Genomic DNA, 23445 nt, shown 5'->3' with positions numbered 1-23445 from the left:
CATTAACTAAAAATGCTAACTTGCCATTGTTTTACTAAATAATGCATCACCTGGCTCGGCTCACTCACTTCCTCGTTCCTTTTCTTGTTCGTTCAACATCAAAGAAATCATGATGATTCCACACTCCCAAGGCTATGCTAAACCTTTAACTCAAGTTCCAATATAACAGCAAGAGGATGAATGGTGTGACATTTCAGTTTGATTCAGGCAAAATGCCAGATTCCAAGGTCTTTCTGCCAATGCATCTCATACATCAGCTGATCATAATTTTTTTTTTACATTAGTGACCATACATATTGTCTTGCAAATGGTTATTAAAGGAGTGAAATGCTAAGTGCCTGATGCAGATCTCACTGCTTGTCTACCAGTGTGTATTACATTGACAACCCACACTTAACCAAAAGTAAATCTCACAAAGACAATAAATGAAAATATCTTTGCTGCTTTATTTGTGTAGATATTTTATTGGTTAAGTGAACCTTGTGAAAATACGGAATTTATGGAAACAAAGAATTTTGATAAATCTTAGTTAACAAAAGATTGTTTTATGAATAAATACATAGGTATAATTGATAAAACATTCACATGATCCCACCAATGGTTTTCTCCAATCACACATGTTCAACTTCTTTTAGTACATAAAAAGTACAACACTGGTCCTTTAAAGCATAATCAGTTTTTGTTTTAAACAGTCACCATAGGTTGATGCAACAATAACATTTCGAAAGATGCTGGTTTAAACACTTTCTAGTTTTACAGAAATAACCTTAGTATAATACACCAAGAATAGCAATTACAATGCAATCCTGTTATTTCTACAGGTTGGGACAGACAAAAAAAGTTACACATAACCAAACATGCACAAAACAGGAATAATTGATGCAAAGTCAGGATTAAACTCAACTTGTTAACGATATGTTCAGATTAATTTTACTGTAAATGACCAGAATAAAATCTATCTTTACAAGCTACCATACAGGTATTAATGGCAGTGTTTGGTCATGACAACTTGAGACATCAAAATAAACTTAAAGACAAAACTCCACATTTGGAATGTTATAAGGCATTTTCCCCTATGGCACAGCCCCATCATGTTTGTTATTAGTATATACTGAACACACCCCAGTGTGAAATCATCAAGAAGGCACTGCTTTACATTCTTCAACATCCTGTCACAAAAGAATACATTTTGACCTTTTAAATACAAGTTTACTTTGGACCCTGCTAAAAAGTATTTTACACTCCAAACTAAACATTTATGCTAAGCTCACTTGTCTCTTTTAAGGGACTGTAACACTCATAAACTAAGCACTAGTTAACAGGGAATTCTCAAAACAGCATTCAGAAATTATTCAAAAAGCACTTCTGTATATTGGACGAGTATTTTTGCCGTTAGTGGTATTCTAACATTTGCACATTATTTAGTTTATGGCTTCTGCTAAAACTGGCTTAACTACAGTTGTAAAAATTGATCCTTGTATCTAGCCAGTTATATATGGAGCATCAACGAGCATGGAGAATTTGTTTTAAAGCATTGCATTTGACTGCAAGATAATTAAATATACATAATATCATACACGCAATGAAAATGTTTTGAAGAATTTTGTCATCAAATTAGAAGCACATTTAGTCCAACATAATGCCTGGCACCCTTATAGTTAGTGATCCACATATAATGAAGAACAAACCTTAAAATAACCGATCCAGATTGCTCTGATATATGGCTGTGTTTGATTCTGGTCATGGTTAATTGAATATAGAGTTAATAATAATTTGAAGCAGGATAAGGAAGATAATAACCACATAGTCTCTGTGCTGCAAGAGGGGGTGATTTGCATTAGACTGGCTTGCCACTGTTCGAGTCCTCAGAGCTGTCAAACTTCTAAAATAAAGAGTGCACTTTTTAGCTCAAAGGCAAAACACACTGCAATTCATAAGTATTTCACATTTCTAGCCTAGCACTTCTTTTAAGGGAAAAAATCAACTTATATTTTGATCATGCACCTATAGTCTCACTCATCCACAATACCCTGAGCAATATTAACCTAGCAGTTACTACCTTTGCAATTCTTTCATTTTAGACATTTCACATAGACATACTCCTGCAATTGGGGAGCCCTGAACACTTTCATACTTTTCAATTAGGGAGCATGGAGGAGGATTAGGGGAGGGGAACAATGCAGATGATAATGATAAGAATGAAAAAATGTTTTTATTTTGATAGCACCATTATTGCAGAAAACATACCTTTTTATTTGTCATGGAATATGGGCACCTTGATGAATTACTGCAGTGCACCTTAGAGATGTAACACGCTGCTCCCACAGTGCATCGGGGGAAGGGAAACCGATCAAGTTGACTGCTTTGTCCTGGATGTTATTGACCTTCTTGAGTGTTGTTGGAGCTGCACTCACCCAGGCAAATTGAGAGCGTTTCCATCACATCCCTGACTTGTTTACCATTTTGGAGAAGATTTGTAACTCAGGTTATGGATCAGATTGTAAGTTTGCTCATTGAGCTGGTAGATTTGTTCCAGAGATTTTGTCACCATGCTAGGTAACATCATCAGTGAGCTGGTGTTCTGTCTCACTTGCTATTTTTGTGTCTTGGTTTGATGTGGTGGGTGTTATCACTTCCAGTTCTTTTTCTGAGAGGTTAGTAAATGGGGTACAAATCGATACGTTTGTGAATGGAGTTCTGGTTTGAATGCCAGGACTCCAGTAATTCCCGTGTGGGTCTTTGTTTAGCCTGTCCCAGGATGGATGTATTGTCCCAGTCGAACTGGTGTCCCTCCTCATCTGTGTCTATGGATACCAGTGATAGTTGGTCATGTCTTTTGGTGGCTAGTTGGTACTCATGTACATAAGCAACATCTCAGAAAAAGAACCGGAAGTGATATCACCGACCAGAACAGATAAATAGCTAGCAGGACAGAACACCAACGCTTCACCGGAGGCACATTAATGATGTTACCTAGTATAGTGATGAAACGTCCGAGAACAAGTTCAGCCAGCAAATTTACAACCTGATCCCTGACTCATGCCTTGTAGATGACGGACAGGCTTTGGAAGTCAGGAAGTGGGTTACTTTCTGCAGAATTCCCAGCCTCTGACTTGCCCTTCTAGCCATAGTATTTATATGGCTAGTCCATTCAATTTCTGAAAACTACCAGGTATCTCATACGAGGGATTCAGCATTGAATGTCAAGTAATGATAGGTCAATTCTCTTCTTTTGGACATAGTCATTACCTAGTTCTTCCTCTGTACTTAGTTTGACTACAGCAGGAGTTTTTCCCCGATTTCCAAAACCAGTTAAAGAAAAATGTACTGTGTACAGTACTGGTCAGCGTACTTGCGAAAGAATGTTATGTATTGGAAGCAGTTCAGAGAAGGTTTACTAAACTAATCCCTGAAATGGGTAGATTGTCTTATGTGGAAATGATAGACAGGGTAGGCTGAAGTTTAAGAGAGTCAGAGGTGATTTAATTGAAACACAGACTATCTCAAGGGCTCTGGACCAGGTGGGAAGGATGCTTTCTCGTGGGAGGATCTACAACTAAGAGTCAGATAGTTGTAGAGATAAAGATCAGGAAACCATTCATTTCTTGCAGGGTTATGAGTCTTTGGAATTCCCATCCTCAAAATGCAGTGGATGCAGAATCTTTAAATATTTTGAAGGCAGAGGGAGATATTTCATCCAAGGGGATGAAATATTATTGAGGAATATGCAGGAATGTAGAGCTGAGGTTAAAATCAGATGAGCCATCATCTTACCAAGTGGCCTATTCTTGTCCTTTTGTTTGTTTGTAAATGGGAATTAGGAATCAAATGGTGATAGGGATGTTCGGAGTAACTGGTCATCCAACATTGGCACTGCAATCTATAATTTAGATTTTGTTCAAAATTTTCAATATCCATTTATAACATAGAACATTACAGTGCAGTACAGGTCCTTTGGCCCTCGATGTTGTGCCGACCTGTGAAACTAATTTGAAGCCCATCTAACCTACACTATTCCGTTCTTGTCCATATGACTATCCAATGATCATTTAAATGCCCTTAAAGTTGGCGAGTCTATTACTGTTGCTGGCAGTATATTCCATACCCTTACTACTATCTGAGTAAAGAAATTACCTCTGACATCTGTCCTCCATCTATTAATTTAAAGCTATGTCCCCTCGTGCTAGGCATCATCATCTGAAGAAAAAAGCTTTCACTGTCCAACCTATCTACCTCTCGGATTATCTTATAAGTCTCAATTAAGTCACCTCTCAACCTTCTTCTCTCTAACGAAAACAGCCTCAAGTCCCTCAGCCTTTCCTCATCAGACCTTTCCTCCATACCAGGCAACATCCTAGTTGACAATGGTCCTGACCACAAATGAATTAATCAATTAATGTGATTTCACTTAGAAATCAGAAATTTGAAAGCACATCTTTAATTAGAACATAGAACATAGAAGAATACAGCGCAGTACAGGCCCTTCGGCCCTCGATGTTGCGCCGATCCAAGCCCACCTAACCTACACTAGCCCACTATCCTCCATATGCCTATCCAATGCCCGCTTAAATGCCCATAATGAGGGAGAGTCCACCACTGCTACTGGCAGGGCATTCCATGAACTCACGACACGCTGAGTAAAGAATCTACCCCTAACATCTGTCCTATACCGACCACCCCTTAATTTAAAGCTATGCCCCCTCATAATAGCTGACTCCATACGTGAGGAACTTGTTAAATGTGTTCAAGAAAGTTTTCTTTATCAAGATGAAGACGTCATACTAGGCAAGGAGTAAACCTGACCTCTTGAGAAATAAGGCAGATTGGAGTGTTATTGGGGAAGCTCTTTGGGACTAATAATCATAATTCTATTAGTTTTAAAATAGTTATGGAAAAGGATAGGCCTTATATAAAAATTAAATTTCTTAATTGGATTAAGGCAAATTTTGAAGGCACGACACAAATAGTCTTTCGCAGGTAAAAGAATGGCTGGTAAGTGGGAGGCTTTCAAAAGTGAGATAATAAGAGTTCAGAGGCGTTACCTTATATGTCTGACTTAGAGGAAAGGGTAAGGCTAGTAAGAGTCAGGAACAATGGATAAAAATATTGAGACTCTGGCCAAAAATAGGAAGGAGGTATGTTAGGTATAAACAACTGAGATCAAATTATTCTCTTGCAGTGTATAAGGGGAGTAAGGACATTCTTAAGTGGGAAATCAGGAGGGCAAAAAATGGAGTTCGAGATGGTCTTGGCAGATTTCCAAACCTCCAACTCACCCTCAATTCCATACCTCCGTATTTTTTGCAGTAGTCTACCATGGGGAAATTGCTAACAATGGCCCTGTTATAGCTTGAACATTACTCAAACCATGTCCAAGATAACATGAGCTGAAACCTCAGAACAGCTTCCATCTAGAAGGACATGGGCACACCACCCCCTGCAAGCTCCCCTCCAAGTCACTCACTATCCTGACTTGGAAGTATATAACTGCTCCTTCACTGTCACTGGGTCAAAATCGTGGAATTCCCTCCCTAAGGACATTGTGGGTCAAACTACAGCACATGGACTGCAATGGCTCACGAAGACCTTCTCAAGTACAAAGTTAAAAATCACACAACACCAGATATAGTCCAACAGATTTATTTGCAAGTACTAGCTTTCAGAGCTAGTACAGGCAATGAACGATGGTCTAGCCAGCGATACCCACATTCCATGAACGAATACTTTTAAAAAGAAACCTGTCATCCCAAATAACTTAGAAGTACAAAGAGACACAAAGCAGCAGAAAGGTTAAAGGTTCATCTCAAGCAAAGCTAATTTCAAAATAGTCAAACAAAACGACAGGCATTAAAGTAGAGTTACAGCAGCTGTGAAAGTCTGACAAAGCCTCAAAAAAGGAAGATGAAAAATGTTTATTTATAACAGCCACAAAACAAGAAATTAAGCTCCCAGAGTGAGTGTTTAAGAACAGAAACATGATAGTGAGAGAGAGAGGAGGACAGGAGAGGGAGAGAAGGAAAAGGGAGAAAGAGAGAAAGAGGAGGAGAGGGGTAGAGGAAGATAGAGACAATGGGCAGGGAGTGACAGGGAGGGAGTGGACAAAAGGAGAGGTTGAGATGAGGAGAGGCAAAGAAAGAGTGGGAATGGGACAGGCAGAGAGAGATGGGGGTAGAGGAATAGGATGGAGGAGGGGTTAGGAGGGAGACAGAGACCATAAGATATAGGAAGAATTTAGGCCATTCGGCCCATCAAATCTGCTCCATCATTCGATCATGGCTAATATGTTTCTCAATCCCATTCTGCTGCCTTCTCCCTCTAACCCATCATCTCCTTACCAATCAATAGCCTATCTCTGTCTTGAATAAATTGAATGCTTGGCCTCCATAGCCCTCTGGGGCAATGAGTTCCACAGACTAACTACTCTTTGGCTGAAGAAATTCCTCCTCATCTCAGTTCTAAAGAGTCATCCCTTCACTCTGAGGTAGTGCCTTTGGGTTTTAGCCTCTCCTACTCTGGAAACATCTTCTCTATGTCTACTCTATAAATGCCCCTCAGAATTCCCTAAATTTCAATCAGATTCCCTCCTCAATCTTTCAAACTCCAAGTACAGACCCAGAGTCCTCAACCACGCCTCATATGACAAGCACTTCATCCCCTGGGATCATTCTTGCAAACCTCTTCTGGACCCCCTCCAACACCAACACATCCCTCCTTAAATATGAGGCCAAAAACTGCTCACAATATTCCAAATGCAGTCTGACCAAAGCCTTGTACAGCCTCAGCAGCACATATCTTCCTTTGCATTTTAAACCTCTTGAAATGAATGCTAACATCGCATTTCTTTTCCTAACTGCCACCTGAACCTGCGCGGGGGAAAGAGAGAGAGTGAGCGAGCATGCGAGAGAAGATGGAGAAAAACAGAGATGAGAGAGAAGAAATGAAGAGGGTATGATAGTGAGAGAGACAGAAGGAGAAAAAGAAAGACAGAGTGTGTGTGTGTGTGTGAGAGTGAGAGAGAGAGAGACAGAGAGAGAGAGAGAGAGAGAGACGGACGAGACAGGAAGAGAGGGAGAGACACACACATGGGGGGGGTGGTAGGGAGGAGAGAGAGAGAGAGAGGAATGTGGGAGTGGAGGAAGAGAGAGAGAGGAGACATGGAGAGAGGGAGAGACACATTGTGGTGGGGAAGAGAGCGCGTGAGAATGAGGAGAGAAAAAGAAAACAGAGAGAGATGAGAAGTTAATCTCCATCAATAGGGACCTGGAAATTCCTTCCATTGTATATTGTAAATGGCTCATCAAAGCTCGGGGTGAATGGGTCAGGAACACTCTGCTGTCCCCTACTGGTCCACTGCAGGCAGCGCAAAGTCAATGCTGCACAGGAATAATTGCAATCTGAGTCGGGGTCTGAGGTGGAATTCAAAACTTGGGTGTAGCATGTGGGACACTTTGTGCAAAATAACTGCTCCAACTAAATCCAATGGGGATTTATAGCCTATGCCATGACATCATCCCTTTTTACCAACTGTAAATATGAGAAGGTTCATGATCCATCACCCACAACGGGAGGGGCTATAAAGTCAGTTTAAGAAAGCACTAGAATGCATTTAAGGGATTAGTCAAAAAATGATCAGAGCATAGAAAGACCAATTAGCCCATTAGGTCCATGCCAGCTCCCTGCAGAGCCATCCAGTCAGTCCTATTCCTATGATTGCTCCTCCTACTCTGACAAGTTCATTTTTTTCTGCAGTTCACCCAATTCCCTGTTGAATCACCACCTCTATGTTGCAGGACATTACCACTCATTGAGTAACGACATCCTCATGTCCCTGCTCTGTATCTCCTGCCCAAAGCCGAAAAATCTGTATCTAGGCTGAATGAAAGAGCATGACCTACATCGAAGTGCACCATTACAACATGGCCAATAGCTTAGGGCTTGTGGTGAAGAAAGTGAAGCAACCAGGATCAATGCTTCTAACTTCTATCCTCTGTTGTAGTGTGAGCAATGAAATAAGTGAGCATCTCTTTCTTTCCAATATTAAAATATTCAAATAAACATGACTTTGCTGAGCTCCTTAGAACCTATTGGTGTCCATGAAACTGTTTACCAGAATTAATCATCACAAATTTGCATGTTACATAACCTAAGAAATCTCACTCCCATACTCTCCTGTGGGAGGTGAATAAAGTTTGAGGCTACTGTCTAAAAATTAATTATCAGGTAATATCTTAACTGCACCTAATGCACAATATTAGTATCACCTGAATCAGAGGGGATTGTCAAAGGTACATTGCCTCAAGGGGCTGTCTTGTGGTGCAGTCGTAATGTCCCTACCCATGGACCAGGAGACCCGGGTTCACCTATTCCATAGGTGCGTAATAACAGCTATGAACGGGTTGATTAAAAAACAATATTAAAAAAAAAACCTGGCTCAAGGCAGGCCTCATCTTTTCAGTCTCCATGCTTCTCTTCATCACCAGATGCTGTCATTGTTCCATCTGTTCAGCATTAATAAAACTTTCCAAAATTGCTATTCAATTTCAATTAGTTATAGAGCCATACAGCATGGAACAGGCCCTACTCATTTATGCTGACCAGGTTTTCTAAACTGTACTAGTCCCATTTGCCTGTGTTTGCCCGACATCCCCCTAAACTCTCCCTATCCTTGTACCTATCCAAATGTCTTTTAAAACATTGTAATTGTACTTGCCTCTGCCACTTCCTCTGGCATTCCTAATACACAACACCCTTAGTGTGGAAACATGACCCTCAGATCTTTTTTTTATATCTTTCCCCTCTCACTTTAAACCTCTGCTGTCTAGTTTTGGTCTTCCCAACCCTGGAGAAAAGACCTTTGTTATTCACCCTATCCATGCCCCTCCTGATTTTATAAACCTCTATGGAGTCACCTCTCAGCTCCTATGCTTCAGGGGAAAAGGTCCAGCCTACCCAGCCTCTCCTTATAACTCCAACCCTCCATATGAATCTCCAAATCAACTTCAGGTAAATCATCTGCCCTGACAGTTTTGGAATTATCAAGAACCAGTCAACCTGCATTACAAATGCCATGCAGAATTCTTTAAATTTAACTTCCAGTTCATACCTGTTGATCTCCTCCTGTGCATGCTTTATTGAATCTATGGCACTCAGAATTTCAGTAAGATCATTTGCCTTCTTCCTCAACCTTGTGTTGTGCTTCGCTGTCTTTTGTTCTGTAAGAAAGGTTGGGACTATTACCACAGACACATCAAACCTTAGAGCTGAGATGTTAAAACAGATCAATCTCTCTCAGAACTTTCAAGTTCTTAATATCTTTAAACTTTATAAATTATTTTTACAGTGTCTTTAACATAGTAAATCATCTGTTTCGCACAAGGGTAATCAGATTACAATTGACAATAAAGAGAAAAAAAATTTGAAGAAACATCCAAAAGCTTCAAGGAGGAGAGAACAGTAGACAGTGGAAAGGTTTAAAGAGCTTCCACAGCTTTGATGTGGGCAGCTGAAGGCAGAACTGTCAATGGGGGTGAGGAACAGGCAGCAAAAGAAGCACAAGAAGCAGGATAGGAAGAGGACATAATTCTTAGGATGTTGGAACTGGAAGAGGTTACAGAGAAAGGAAGCAGCAATGTCATGGAAGGATGGTAAAGTCCATTAATAGATACAAAAGGAGTCAGTTGTTCAATGCATGCACATTTCAGCAAACCAGAAAGGATTCTTTATTGGCTCAGGACATCATTGTATCTTCTCGGTGCCATTAGTCTTTTTCAATTTCCTATCTATTCTAGGATTCTCTCTCAAATAGAACAGTATGCATATGAATGAATCTAAACATTGCATCTTTTGAGAAAGGAATTTAAATTGCAGCCCTTGTATTGGACGTCTAAAGATTCATCATGAGACCTGCAGGGAGGGTGATTATAATTTCTGAAGAATTGAAAAATGAAAATGGATAGCATCATGGTATATTGAGCAAGTGGGTCGACATAGTGGCTCAATTATTAGCACGGCTGTCTCACAACACCCAGGTTTGGTTCCACCCTCCGGTGATTGTGTGGAGTTTGCACATTCTCCCCGTGTCTACATGGGTTTCTTCTGGGTATTCTGGTTTCCTCCGACAGTCCAAAGGTGTGCAGGTTAGGTCGATTGGCCATTCTAAATTACCCGTAGTGTCCAGGGATAAGCAGGCTTGTTAAGTTAGCCATGAGAAATGCAGGGTTACTGGGATAGTGTAGGGGGATGTGTCTGGGTGGGATGCTCTTCAGAGTGATAGTGTAGACTCGATGGGCCAAATGGCCTGCTCCCTCATTGTAGGGATTTTATGATGATTCTTTGAGCTCACCTGTCCAAGATCAGAAATGGATCAAGTCAGGGGCAGATATTGCTTGAATCCATAAACTCAATCCAAATTCTGGCCACTGGCTGAAATTCTGGATCACATTGCAGGAAGGAGTAGTAAAATCCAGGTGCTATTTGCTGTAATCAGTGCATTGTCCTCTCATGAGCTGTTCTATCGTTTGGAGAAGCATTGCTGCCTCACACCAACTATTACAAGCTGGTGAAATGACAAGCAACATGCAACCAGAGGAAAAAGAAAAGACATTTGTTGTGTGGTTTTAATTTCTTGTTGGGCTGCTATCCTTGACTTGGAATGTTAAACATAAACACATTGAGGAAGGACTTAAATATAAAGCAAAATAGTTCAGATACTGGAAATGCAAAAACTGCTGGTAATACTCAACACTCAGGTAGTTTTCTGTGTAGGGTGAAACAGGATGAATGTTTCGGGTCAATGCTGCCAGACCTGAGCTATACAGCACAGAAAAGACCCTTTGAATTTATGATCTTTGTTGTTCTTTCTCTCTGGGTTTCATCTCCATCTTCATTTACTCCTCCCCCCCACCCCATCTTTAGCATACATACCAACAATTTCCTTGCTACAATTAGTCTTGAAAAAGGGTCACTGGACCTGAAACATGAACTCTGTTTTCTCTCCACAGACTTGCTGAGTTTCACCAGCAATTTCTGTTTTTGTTTATGGCATTCCAAATGCTCATCCAAGTACTTTTTAAAAGTTGAAGTTTCTCACCTCAGCTGTTCTCCCAGGCAATGCATTCCAGATTCCCACCACCCGCTGGATGAAAACACCTCTCCTCAATTCCCCTCTGAACCTCCTGTCTTCATCTAAACATTGTGCCCCCTCATTGTTGACCCTTCAGTTAAGGGGTATAGCTACTTCATACTCACTCTGTCCATGCCCCTCATAATGTCACACACCTCAATCAGGTCCCTGAAATAACTCCACAAAGGCTGGTATCCCATCAAGTCCCCCTTTACTTACACATGGAGAGTCCGTGTCACTGATCCAGCTCCCTCAGAACCAGCTCTGAGTGAACATAATCTGTCATTCCTGTTTTGTTTAAATTTTATTAACCAGTACAAATGACACAGTTAACGTGAACAGAAATTTACAGGGCAAAGGGGCTGCAAAGCCAGATCCCAAACTCCACCATTCAATCAGTTTTCAGGGAAATGAAGACAAATCTCAAATTCCATTTTCAGTCATTACAAAAATAACAAATACATATCAGACAGTCCAATCAAATGAGAAACAGTGCATAGAATACAGACTCCTCCCAGCAAGCCACACGTCCCTCCCACCTTTTGGCTACTCTAAGGCAGCCCGCCCCTATGCCCCTTCTGGCTCTAGGTCCGCCCTGACACCTTCAGGCCACCTCTAAGACAGCCCATTCTGTTTCCCCAACCGCAACCCCCACCCCCACCCTTCCCAGGATGACAACGATCAGGATGGCCTACCCACCTTCTGGCTTCCCTAACCGCCTTTTTGCATCTTATGGCCACCTCAAGGACAATCTGCCCCGGTACCTGCTTGCGGTGATAGCGCCAAGGATGGCATACCCACCTCCCAGCTCTGTCTGCCCTTACGTACCATCAGGTTCTCACCCATCCTGACACGCCATCCGGCCTGTGGACTGCCCTGATACACATTTCGGCCACTTCTAGGACAGCCCGTTCCCCTTTCTGGGACAATGGCCCACAAGCCTACTGGATCTCGGCTTGCCCCTACGCACTTTCCGGCCACCTCTAGGACAGCCTGTCCCGATTACCCTTTCTCAGGATGATAGCACTCAGAACGGCCTACTCACCTTCGGGGCAGCCTACCCATCTTCAGGTTCACAGGACGGCCTATCCAGCCTCCGGCTCTCAGGGTGACAGTTTTCGGGGACCTATCAGTCTTTCGGCTCACAGTAAGGCTTGCCAGACCCAGGGACACATAAGACAGTGCAGGTGATCATCCCAACAAGCAACAAGACAGAGTCAATTACCACCAAACAGAATCCATTACCATAAACAGTTCTCTTCAGAATGCAGAGTCCATTGCCAGAAACAGAGTCCACATTCGAAAACTGAGTCTATTCCTGATGGCAGAAAATGCACACCCAATAGCACACATACAGGTGTTCAGTCTCCAGAGAGGCCTGGTCCATCCTCAGAGGACCATACCCACTCACAGTAATACAGTTCATTGAAAAAGGTGCAGTTAACTGACAGGGGATAGTCTACTCCAACAGAGAGGGTCCTCTCCAACGTGCAGCAAATGCTCACCTCCTAGCACACACACAGGTGTTCAGTCTTTACAGAGGCCTAGTCTTCTCAAAGGGAGCCAGGCCTTCCAGCTGAAAAAGTGTATTTTCTCACAGGGGCCCAGTCCAAACACTAAAAAAAGTGAAAATACAAGCAAAAAAGAAAGAAAACCAGCGTGCACGGAATAAGCCCTGCCACAAAAACAGCATAGTGCTTTTCTCAAAGTAAATGAAAAGAGTAACACACAGGCTCTAACCAGCCAGCGAAACAACAGCTCCCTAATGAGAACTGAAATACACTTGAAACACATTGACTATGAAGGTCAGCCAATTTAGAAATCAGTCTTCAATAAAAAAGGAATACCAATTAAAGAACTGGCTGTACAGATCAGCCAATTCAGGAATCAGGTTTCCCCCCCAAAAAAAACAGAAACCAGCAGCAGTACACATTGGCTGTGTGGCCAGCCAGCTCAAAGCCAGTCTCCTGACACAAATGGAGAGTCCTTGACACTGATCTAGCTCCCTCAGAGCCAGGTCTCAGAGTGAACATAACCTCTGACATTCCTGTTTATCTCTATCAGCCAGGGTTCCCTGATTGGAACAGATTAACAGCCCCAATCAGGGAACTCATATTCTGATGATGATTTGGAGGAACTGATTTTGGACCGGAGTAGATAAAGTTAAAATTCACACAACACCAGCTTATAATCCAACAGGTTTATTTGGAGCCTCTAGTTCTGAACTTCCCCCACCTCAGGAAAAAATACTTTGTCTATTTATCCTATCCATGCCACTCATGATTTTTATAAACCTCTATATGGTCACCCCTTACCCTCCAATGCTCCAGGGAAAACAGTGCCAGCCTATTCAGCCTCTCCCTATAGTTCAAGTCGTCCTGGCAACATCCTTGTAAATCCATTTTGAACCCTTTTAAGTTTCACAACATCCTTCCGCCAGAAGGAGACCAGAATTGCACACGATATTCCAAAAGTGACCTAACCAATCTCCTATACAGCCACAACGTGACCTCCCAACTCCTGTACTCAATACTCTGACCAATAAAGGAAAGCATACCAAACGCCTTCTTCACTATCCTATCTACCTGTGTCTCTAATTTCACAGAACTATGAACCTACACTCCAAGGTCTGCTTGTTCAGCAACACTCCCTAGGACCTTACCATAAAGTGTGTAAGTCCTGCTAAGATTTGCTTTTCCAAAACACAGCACCTTGCATTTATCCGAATTAAACTCCATCAGCCTCTCCTCAGCCCATTGGCCAATCTGATCAAGATCCTGTTGTATTCTGAGGTAACCTTCTTCGCTGTCTACTACACCTCCAATTTTGGTGTCATTTGCAAACTTATTAACTATACCTCATATGTTCACATCCACATCATTTATATAAATGACAAAAAATAGTGGACCCAGCACCGATCCTTTTGGCACACCACTGGTCAGAGGCCTGCAGTCTGAAAAGCAATCCTCCACCACCATCCTCCGTCTTCCACCTTCGAGCCAGTTCTGTATCCAAATGGCTAGGTCTCCCCGTATTCCATGAGTTCTTAACTTGCTAACCAGTCTCCCAGGAAGAACCTTGTCAAACGCCTTACTGAAGTCCATATAGATCACATCTACCGCTCTGCCCTCATCAATCCTCTTTGTTATTTCTTCAAAAAAACTCAATCAAGTTTGTGAGACATGATACCCCACGCACAAATCCATTCTGACTAGCCCTCATTAGTCCTTGCCTTTCCAAATACCTGTAAATCCAGTCCCTGGGGATTCCCTACAACAACTTGCCCACCCACCAATGTCAGGCTCACTGGTCCAGAGTTTCCTTACCACGTTTCTTAAATAGTGGCACAATGTTAGCCAACCTCTAGTCTTCTATCAACCTGTGTCTATCAATGATACAAATATCTCAGCAAGGGCCCCAGCAATCACTTCCTTAGCTTCCCACATAGTTTAGGCTACACCAGATCAGGTCCTAGGTATTTATCCACTTTTATGTGTTTCAACTCATCAAGCACCTCCTCCTCTGTAATATGGACATTTTACAAAATGACACCATCTATTTCCTTATATTTCACGTCTATCATGTCCTTCTGCACAGTAAACACTAATATAAAATACTCATTTAGCATCTCCCCCATCTCCTGTGGCTCCACACAAAGGCCGCCTTGTTGATCTTTGAGAACCCCAATTCTCTCCCTAGTAACTCTTTTGTCCTTAATGTATTTATAAAAACCCTTTGGATTATCCTTAACCCTATTTGCCAAACAATCTCATGTCCCCTTCTTGCCCTCCTGATTTCCCTAAGTATACTCCTACTACCTTTATACTCTTCCTAAGATTCACTTGATCTGTCCTGTCTATATCTGACATATGCTTCCTTCTATTTTTTAACCAAAACCTCAATTTCTCTAGTCATCTAGCATTCCCTACACCTACCAGCTTTTCCTTTCACCTTTACAGGAATATACTGTCTCTGGACTCCAGGTATCTCATTTCTGAAGGCTTCCCATTTTCCAGCTGTCCCTTTGCCTGCAAACATCTGCCCTCAATAAGCTTTTGAAAGTTCTTCCCTAATCCCATCAAAATTAGCCTTCCTCCAATTTAGAACTTCAACTTTTAGATCCAGTCTATCCTTTTCCATCACTATTTTAAAAACTAATAGAATTATCATCGCTGTCTCCAAGGTGCTCCCCCACTGACACCTCAGTCACCTGCCCTGCCTTATTTCCCAAGAGTAGGTCAGGTTTTGCAGCTTCTCTAGTAGGTACATCCACATACTAAATCAGAAAGTTTTCTTGTACACACTTAACTTCCAGAGGAAGTGGTGGGTACAGGTACAGTTACAATATTTGGAAGACATTTAGATAAGTCCATGAATAAGAAATATTTGGAGAGATATCGTCCAAGCTCAGGCTTGACTAATTTTGTTTGGGATTTTGATCGGCATGGACTGGTTGGACCAAAGGGTCTGTTTCCGTGCTGTATGACTATAATAAAAAAAAATAATTAACAAATTCCTCTCCACCAAAACCCTTAACACTTTGGCAGTCCCAGTTTATGTCTGGAAATTTAAAATCCCCTACCATAACCATCCTATTACTCTTATATCTACTTGGAGAAGCTCTTAAGTTTGTAAAAAAACAACTTGTACAATGAAAGGGGAGTGGCAGTTCTTCCAGCTCAGCTTTCCTCTCGTTTGATTTGGGCTTTAGCTATCTGACTGTTGACAGCAAGCAATCAGTCTTGAGACTGCTGCTCAAAGAAACCACTACAGGAAGAAGGTCTTCCATGCTGAATCTCTCTGCCATCTCTCCCACAAGACCCTGTGTTTGATTTTATATTTTTGCCAAGGAGTAGCAAGAGAGACACGGAGGAGGAGATTGGGAGGCAGGTTTTGGAAATAGTTAGCAAGGTTAGATCTCATCGAATACACGAAGAACTAACCATTTGGTTACCGAACTGGCTCAAAAGGAGGAGAAGAGAGTGGTGGTGGAGGGTTGGTTTTCACACTGGAGGCCTGTGACCAATGGAGGCCACAAGAATCAGTGCTGGGTCCACTACTGTTCATCATTTATATAAATGATTTGGATGTGAGCATAAGAGGTATAGATAGTAAATTTGCAGATAACACCAAAATTTGAGGTGTAGTAGACAGCGAAGAAGGCTACCTCAGACTACAGCGGGATTTTTATCAGATGGGTCAATTGGCTGAGAAGTGGCAGATGGAGTTTAATTTAGATAAACGTGAGATGCTGCATTTTGGGAAAGCAAACCTTAGCAGGATTTATACAGTTAATGTAAAGTCCTGGGAAGTGTTGCTGAACAAAGAAACCTTGGAGTGCAGGCTTGTAGTTCCTTGAAAGTAGAGTTGCAGGTAGATAGGATAGAGAAGAGGCGCTGGCAGGTGGGACTAGATTGGACTGGGATATCTGGTTGACATAGACGATTTGGACCGAAGGGTCTGTTTCCTTGCTGTACATTTCTATGATTCTATGTCATGGAAAGGGCAACAGAAATGAAACAGTTTGAATTACTATTAAAAGCAGAGGCAAGAGAAAAAGAATGAATTACTTTAGCAGAACAGAAAGAGAGACAGATGGAGATGAATATCTGAAGGTAAGCTTAGTGAGGAAAAGAGTGAGGATGAGCAAACCCATGGTAGCCAAAGACCTCGTAAGAATCTGTTTAAATAAGTTCAAGCATTGCCTAAATTTAATGAGAAAGGTGTAGAAACATTTTTCATCTCATTTGAAAAGATGGCTAAACAAATACAGTGGGTAGTGACCATGTGGGTTATGTTGATCCAAATGTAACTTGTAGGTAAAGCTAGTGAGGTATTCACATCACTATGAGAGGAGGCATCTGGGCGTATGAGGAGGCAAAGAAAGTCATTTTATGTGCATATGAGCTTGTGCCAGAAGCTGACTGACAACGTTTCCGGAATCTAAGGAGCGACTCTGGTCAAACCTATATTGAGTTTGAAAGGATCAAACAAAATAATTTTGACAGGTAAATAAGGGCATTAAAAATGGAGCAAACCTCTGATGCTCTTAGAGAGAAGATTATTTTGGAGGAGTTCAAAAATTCACTTCCTGAAGTAGTGAGAACTCATGTGGAACAGCAGAGAGTTAAGACGGCAAGATTAGCAGCTGAAATGAATGATGATTATGAGTTGGCCCATAAATCAAAGTTTGGCTTCCAAAATCAATTTCAATCCATGAGGGATGGAAATTGGAGAAAAGAGAAGTCTTCATGTGGAAAGGGAAAGGTAGATCTCCGTGAAAATGATAAGCATAACTTACCACAGGGTAAAAAGGAAACCCTTGAAGGGAAAGCAAAGTTAAAAAGCTCCAGTGTTTTCACTGCACCAAAGTAGGCCACATTAAATCAGTGTTGGTGGGTTAGGAAAAGAACTGGGAAGTCAGATGTAGGAAAACAGGAGACCATAGACCATAGAAGAATACAGCGCAGTACAGGCCCTTCGGCCCTCGATGTTGCGCCGATCCAAGCCCACCTAACCTACACTAGCCCACTATCCTCCATATGCCTATCCAATGCCCGCTTAAATGCCCATAATGAGGGAGAGTCCACCACTGCTACTGGCAGGGCATTCCATGAACTCACGACTCGCTGAGTAAAGAACCTACCCCTAACATCTGTCCTATACCTACCCCCCTTAATTTAAAGCTATGCCCCCTTGTAATAGCTGACTCCATACGTGGAAAAAGATTCTCACTGTTGACCCTATCTAAACCCCTAATCATCTTATACACCTCTATCAAGTCACCCGTAAACCTTCTTTTCTCTAGTGAAAACAGCCCCAAGTGCCTCAGTCTTTCCTCATACGATTTTCCTTTCATACCAGGCAACATCCTGGTAAACCTCCTCTGCACCCGTTCCAGTGCCTCCACATCCTTCCTATAGTATGGTGACCAAAACTGCACACAATATTCCAGATGCGGCCGTACCAGAGTCTTATACAACTGCATCATGACCTCAGGACTCCGGAACTCAATTCCTCTACCAATAAAAGCCAGTACGCCATATGCCTTCCTCACCGCACTATTTACCTGGGTGGCAACTTTCAGAGATCTGTGTACATGGACACCAAGATCCCTCTGCTCATCCACACTACCAAGTATCCCACCATTAGCCCTGTACCCCATCTTTTTGTTACTCTTACCAAAGTGAATCACCTCACACTTAGCTACATTGAACTCCATTTGCTACCTTTCTGCCCAGTTCTGCAGCTTATCTATATCCCGCTGTAACCTGCCACATCCTTCCTTACTGTCTACAACTCCTCCGACTTTCGTATCATCTGCAAACTTGCTCACCCAACCTTCTAACCCCTCCTGCAGGTCATTTATAAAAATGACAACAGCAATGGTCCCAAAACAGATCCTTGCGGAACACCGCTAGTGACGGCACTCCAAGATGAACCTTTGCCATCAACTACTACCCTCTGTCTTCTTCCAGCCAGCCAACTCCTAATCCAAACCTCCAACTCACCCTCAATGCCATACCTCCTATTTTTTGCAGTAGTCTACCATGGGGAGGCCACACAGGAGAGGCCAAAGAATTTTGTTAGAGTGGTTACGGAAAGAACAGTGGAAGCTAGAAAGCTGCACCAGAATGTACAAGCTGGTTGGGGTTGGGTAAGGAGGAAGTGCCAGATCTTCTTAAACCATACACTTATGAAGCTAAACTTTACTCGCATAGGCCAGGAGCAGCAGGTAAAGAGGCAACAATATTAAGCGATACAGTATCCTTGCAATGTCTAAAGTTGAAAGGTGAAGAGATATGTACCTCAGAAGGACTACTGCCAGAAAAGGTACTAGTAACAGGAATTCATGGTGAGGCAAAAAGCGCTCAATTATTTAGTGTCAGGTTAGAGTGTCCAGTGAAGAGTGGAGAAGTCGTGGTAGGAGTACTTGACAAACTCTCAACTCCAGAAATACAATTTGTCCTTGCTAATGATATAGCTGAACTATGCAGGACAAATATCTTGGGATTTTTTTCCTGACTGTGTAGTAACAATGTTACTAAATCACCAGTTGAAACAAGAGACTTCAAAGAATACAGATAAGGAAGTTGAAGTGGAATTAGCAGAGACCCTGTTTGATCAAATGACTGACACAAAGCAGGAGCAGACAGATGACAATGCAAACATCTTTAGCTCAGATAAATTATCTGAATTACAGCAGAAAGGTGAAAAACTAAACCAACTGTATCAAAAGGCATACATGGAAAAAGAATCTGAATATATCCCTGAATGCTGCTATTTTAAAAATGATGTCTTCATAAGGAAATGGAGACCATCACATATTCAGACAGATGAGAAATAGGCAGAAGTGCATCAACTCATGTTATCAGTGGATTACAGAAAGGTGGAGTTGCGGGTGGCGCATCAACTACCAGTAGGGGGGGTAATTTAGGAGTGAGAAAAACGCAAGCTAAAATACAAAAACATTTTAACTGGCCTGATCTGCGCAAGAATGTAGATGAATTTTGCCAGACATGTCATACATGTCAGGTAATTGGAAAACCATAGGCAGTAATAAAACCCACAACTTTAATACCTATTCCTGCATTTGAGGAACCTTTTACAAGCATCTTAATTGATCCCTACCTAAAACAAAAAATGGGAACCAGTATTTGTTAATAATAATGGATGTGCCCACCAGATTTCCAGAAGCTTTTCCATTACACAAAATCATAACTAAAAGGATTGCAGAGAAGTTACTCAAATTTTTCACTAGATACAGAGATACAAACACATCAAGGCTCAAACTTTACATCAAAATTCTTCAAGCAAGTTATGGACAGCTTCAGAATAAAACAATTCAAGTCTACCGCATACCATCCAGAATCATAGGGAGCGCCAGAAAGGTGGCATCAGCCATTAAAGACTATGTTGAGAGCATATAGTCAAGACTATCCAGATGATTGGGATAAAGGAATTCTGTTTGCATTTTTTTCCATCAGAGATGCATCAAATGAATTGGCCAGATTCAGTCTATTTGAATTAGTTTTTGGGCATGAAGTGAGAGGACTGCTAAAATTGATTACAGGGAAATTGGCAAGTCAGAATTCATAGACAACATATCTGGACTATGTATGTCAAGTTTTAGGGAATGATTAAGTAGAGCGGGTGAGTTGGCTAGACAGCTTTTAAAAGTATTACACCATATGATGAAACCAGAAGCAGACAAGAAATCAAAAACGTACAATTTTGCTGTTGGAGATAAGGTGTTAGTGTTACTTCCAGTGACAGGTGAACCTTTAAAAGCAAGGTTATTGGACTATATCAGGATGAAAGGAAATTGAGTGAGGTGAACTATTTGATAAGGACTCCAGACAAAATGAAATCTCACAGTGTGGGTCATGTGAATACGCTCAAAAGTTATTGTGACAGCGAAGGAAAGCCAAAGGAGACTGCGTTTTTGGTTACAACGCAGAGGGAAGAACCAAATTCAAAGGATTCCGAATTAGACATTCCTCAAAGTAAATTGAACAATGAGCAAGTTGTCAAAAATTGGGATAAATTATAGAATTACCTTCCAGAAGAAAAGTTAAATGGCCTGGAAAAGAGTTATTGCTATTGCATAGAGCAGGCTACCGTCCCTACCTGTTTCAAGAGGCCAACATCATCCCTGTGCCTAAGAAGGCTCATGCAGCATGTCTCAATGACTACTGCCCAGTGGCCCTAACTTCGGTGGTCAGGAAGTGCTTTGAAAGGTTGGACATTGTATTAATCAACTCCAGCCTCCCACTACTCTTGACCCACTCCAATTTGCCTATTGGACCAACAGATACACATCAGATGCCATATCACTTGCCCTTCACTACTCCCATGAACATCTTGACACCAAGAACAATTATGTAAGAATCCTACTCATTGACTACAGTTCAGCCTTCAACACTATTAGCCCCTCGAGGCTGATTACTAAACTCAGTGATCTCGGACTAAGCCCCACTCTCTGCAACTGGATCCTCAGTTTCCTAACCACAGGCCACAATCAGTGAAGGCTGGGGACAATATTTCATCGTCATTAACACTCAACACTGGAGCCCTCAGGGATGCGTACTTAGCCCCCCTACTGTACTCACTGTATACTCATGACTGCATCATCAAATACCAGACTAATGCCATTTACAAGTTCACTGATGACACCACCATAGTCAGTCGAATCTCAGATGGCGATGAAACAGACTATAGATGGGAGGTGGAAGACATGGAAAAATGGTGCACTGAGGACAACTCAGCTCTCAATGCTGGCAAAACCAAGGAACATGTTATTGACTTTCGGCGGCATGTTACTCATGCTCCCCTTCACATTAACAGCACAGAAGTGGAACGAGTGGAGAGCGTCAAGCTCCTGGGAGTGGTCATCCACAACAAGATTCCTTGGACTTTTCATGTGGACGCACTGGTTACAAAGGTGCAACAACGTCTCTTCTTCTTCAGGCAGCTGAGGAAATTTGGCACGACGGTGAATACCCTTGCCAACTTTTATAGGTGCGCCATCGAGAGCATTCTGTCTGGATGTATCACTACCTGGTATGGCAACTGTACCATTCAAGATCGGAGACAGTTACAGAGAGTGGTGAACTCGGCCCAGACAATCACAAAGGCCAACCTCCCATCGAGAGAATCCATCTATTATCCCGCTGTCAAGGAAAGGCCGCCAGCATTCTTAAAGATCCATCCCACCCTGGCAATGTTTGTCTATAACCTCTACCATCAGTGAGAAGGTACAGAAGCCTGAACACACGCACCAGCCGGTTTCGCAACAGTTTCTACCCTACTGTTGTTAGAATACAGAATGGACTCACAAACTCTGAACATTTGCCTGTATCTGTGTTTTTGTTTTTGCCACTGTTTACTTATTATTTACTTATCTATGCTACTTAACTGTGTGATCTACCTGTATTGCTTGCAAGACAAAGCTTTTCACTGTGCCTCAATACACGTGACAATAAATTAATTGAATTGAGAGAAATGTGGAAATAAACTGGGAAGTACTAACCTAGTTGTGCATGACGTACAGATAGAAAAGACTGTTCCAATTAAACAACATCCTTATAGGCATAACCATCTAAGGTTGGCACAGGTTCAAAAGGAGATTGAACGCATGCTCCAAGACCATTACTGAAGTGAGCTACTGAAGCTCACCCATAGTAATGGTGCCAAAACTAGATGGTACTCAACAGTTTTGTGAGGTCTATTGCAAAGTCAATGCAGTTACAAAGACTGATGCATATCCGATTCCACCTTTGGAAGACTGTGTTGAATAGGTGGGACAAGCAGCTTATATTTCTAAGTTAGACTTGTTCAGAGGATAGTGGCAGGTACTGATGTCTGAAATAGCGAAGACAATTTTGACTTTCGTAACGCCGAATGGACTGTATCAACTTAAGGTTATGCCGTTTTGTATGAAAAATGCACCAGCCACATTTCAGAGACTAGCCAATAAGGTCATTGCCGGATTACCCAATTTGCCCGTACATATAGATAACTTGGTGATTTCTAGTCACATGTTGAAGGAGCATTTGCAACATTGATCAGAATTGTTTGATCAACTTCGGGAGGCAGGCTTGGTCATAAATCTGGCTAATAGTAAATTTGCCAAAGCTCAAGTCACCTTCCTGGGCCATGTTACTGGACATGGACAAATGGCCCCACAGTATGCAAAACCAAAAGGAATCGGGGAGTTTCCCTTACAATCGACAAAAAGAGCAGTACAGAGGAACTTCGATTATCCGAATATCAATTATCCGAATATTGGATTATCCGAAGGAGATCTCGAGGTCCCGATAGAAGCATTACATGAAAGAGCTGTTTCAACCCTGATCGCGTCTTTTGTTTACACTGATTAAAACAATCTCTGCCAAGAACAGTCCTGGACATAGATGAGAGCCCAGGCACCATCTCCAAATGACTGACCGCCTGCCCTCTCTCCCTCTCCCCAACCTTTCCCTGGAGTTCTACACAGAGGTGAACCCTAAACCCCCTTTCCCCAGATATTCTCTCTAACATAGTTCCATGGAACTTGTCAAAAAGTTGTGCGCGTGCGCTACTTGGAGAATTACCCCAGAAAGGTAGCAGCAGTCTTACTGTTGGTGTCCAGTCTGGCTGCCCCGGAGAGGGGCAGGGGGAGCGCGGCCGTGGGCATGGATGGGGGTTGGACAGTTGGTGGGTCGACCAGGAGTGGGGGAGGTGTTGGACGGGTTAGGGAAGCAGGCAGGGGCAGTGTTGGGGAGTGGGCGGAGGGCAGTGTTGGATTGGTTTAGGGGGTGGTGCTGGGTGGGCCAGGAGCC

At 42.2% G+C, this 23445-nt stretch overlaps 1 protein-coding gene across 10 annotated transcripts in view; it reads right to left on the bottom strand.

Moving 5' to 3' along the window:
• Nucleotides 1–426: 426 nt before the first annotated feature.
• osbpl8 (oxysterol binding protein-like 8) overlaps nucleotides 427–23445 on the bottom strand; it is a 416034-nt gene continuing 393015 nt past the window's right edge. For 9 of the 10 annotated variants that reach the window (XM_043708786.1, XM_043708784.1, XM_043708785.1 and 6 more), the window contains 2 exons: nucleotides 9104–9212; nucleotides 427–1882 (listed from right to left, as the gene is read on the bottom strand). In XM_043708786.1, the coding sequence (XP_043564721.1) occupies nucleotides 1747–1882; nucleotides 9104–9212 (245 nt within the window). In that variant the 3' untranslated portion in view covers nucleotides 427–1746. Of the gene's footprint in view, nucleotides 1883–9103; nucleotides 9213–13923; nucleotides 13935–14964; nucleotides 14970–23445 lie in introns of those variants that run through there. The other variant, XM_043708791.1, reaches the window with a different exon arrangement.

This window comes from Chiloscyllium plagiosum, chromosome 19 (assembly GCF_004010195.1).
Source record: "Chiloscyllium plagiosum isolate BGI_BamShark_2017 chromosome 19, ASM401019v2, whole genome shotgun sequence".
Lineage (NCBI taxonomy): Eukaryota > Metazoa > Chordata > Chondrichthyes > Orectolobiformes > Hemiscylliidae > Chiloscyllium > Chiloscyllium plagiosum.
Note: the sequence above shows the minus strand (reverse complement) of the source record. Positions and strands in the feature narration are given on the sequence as shown.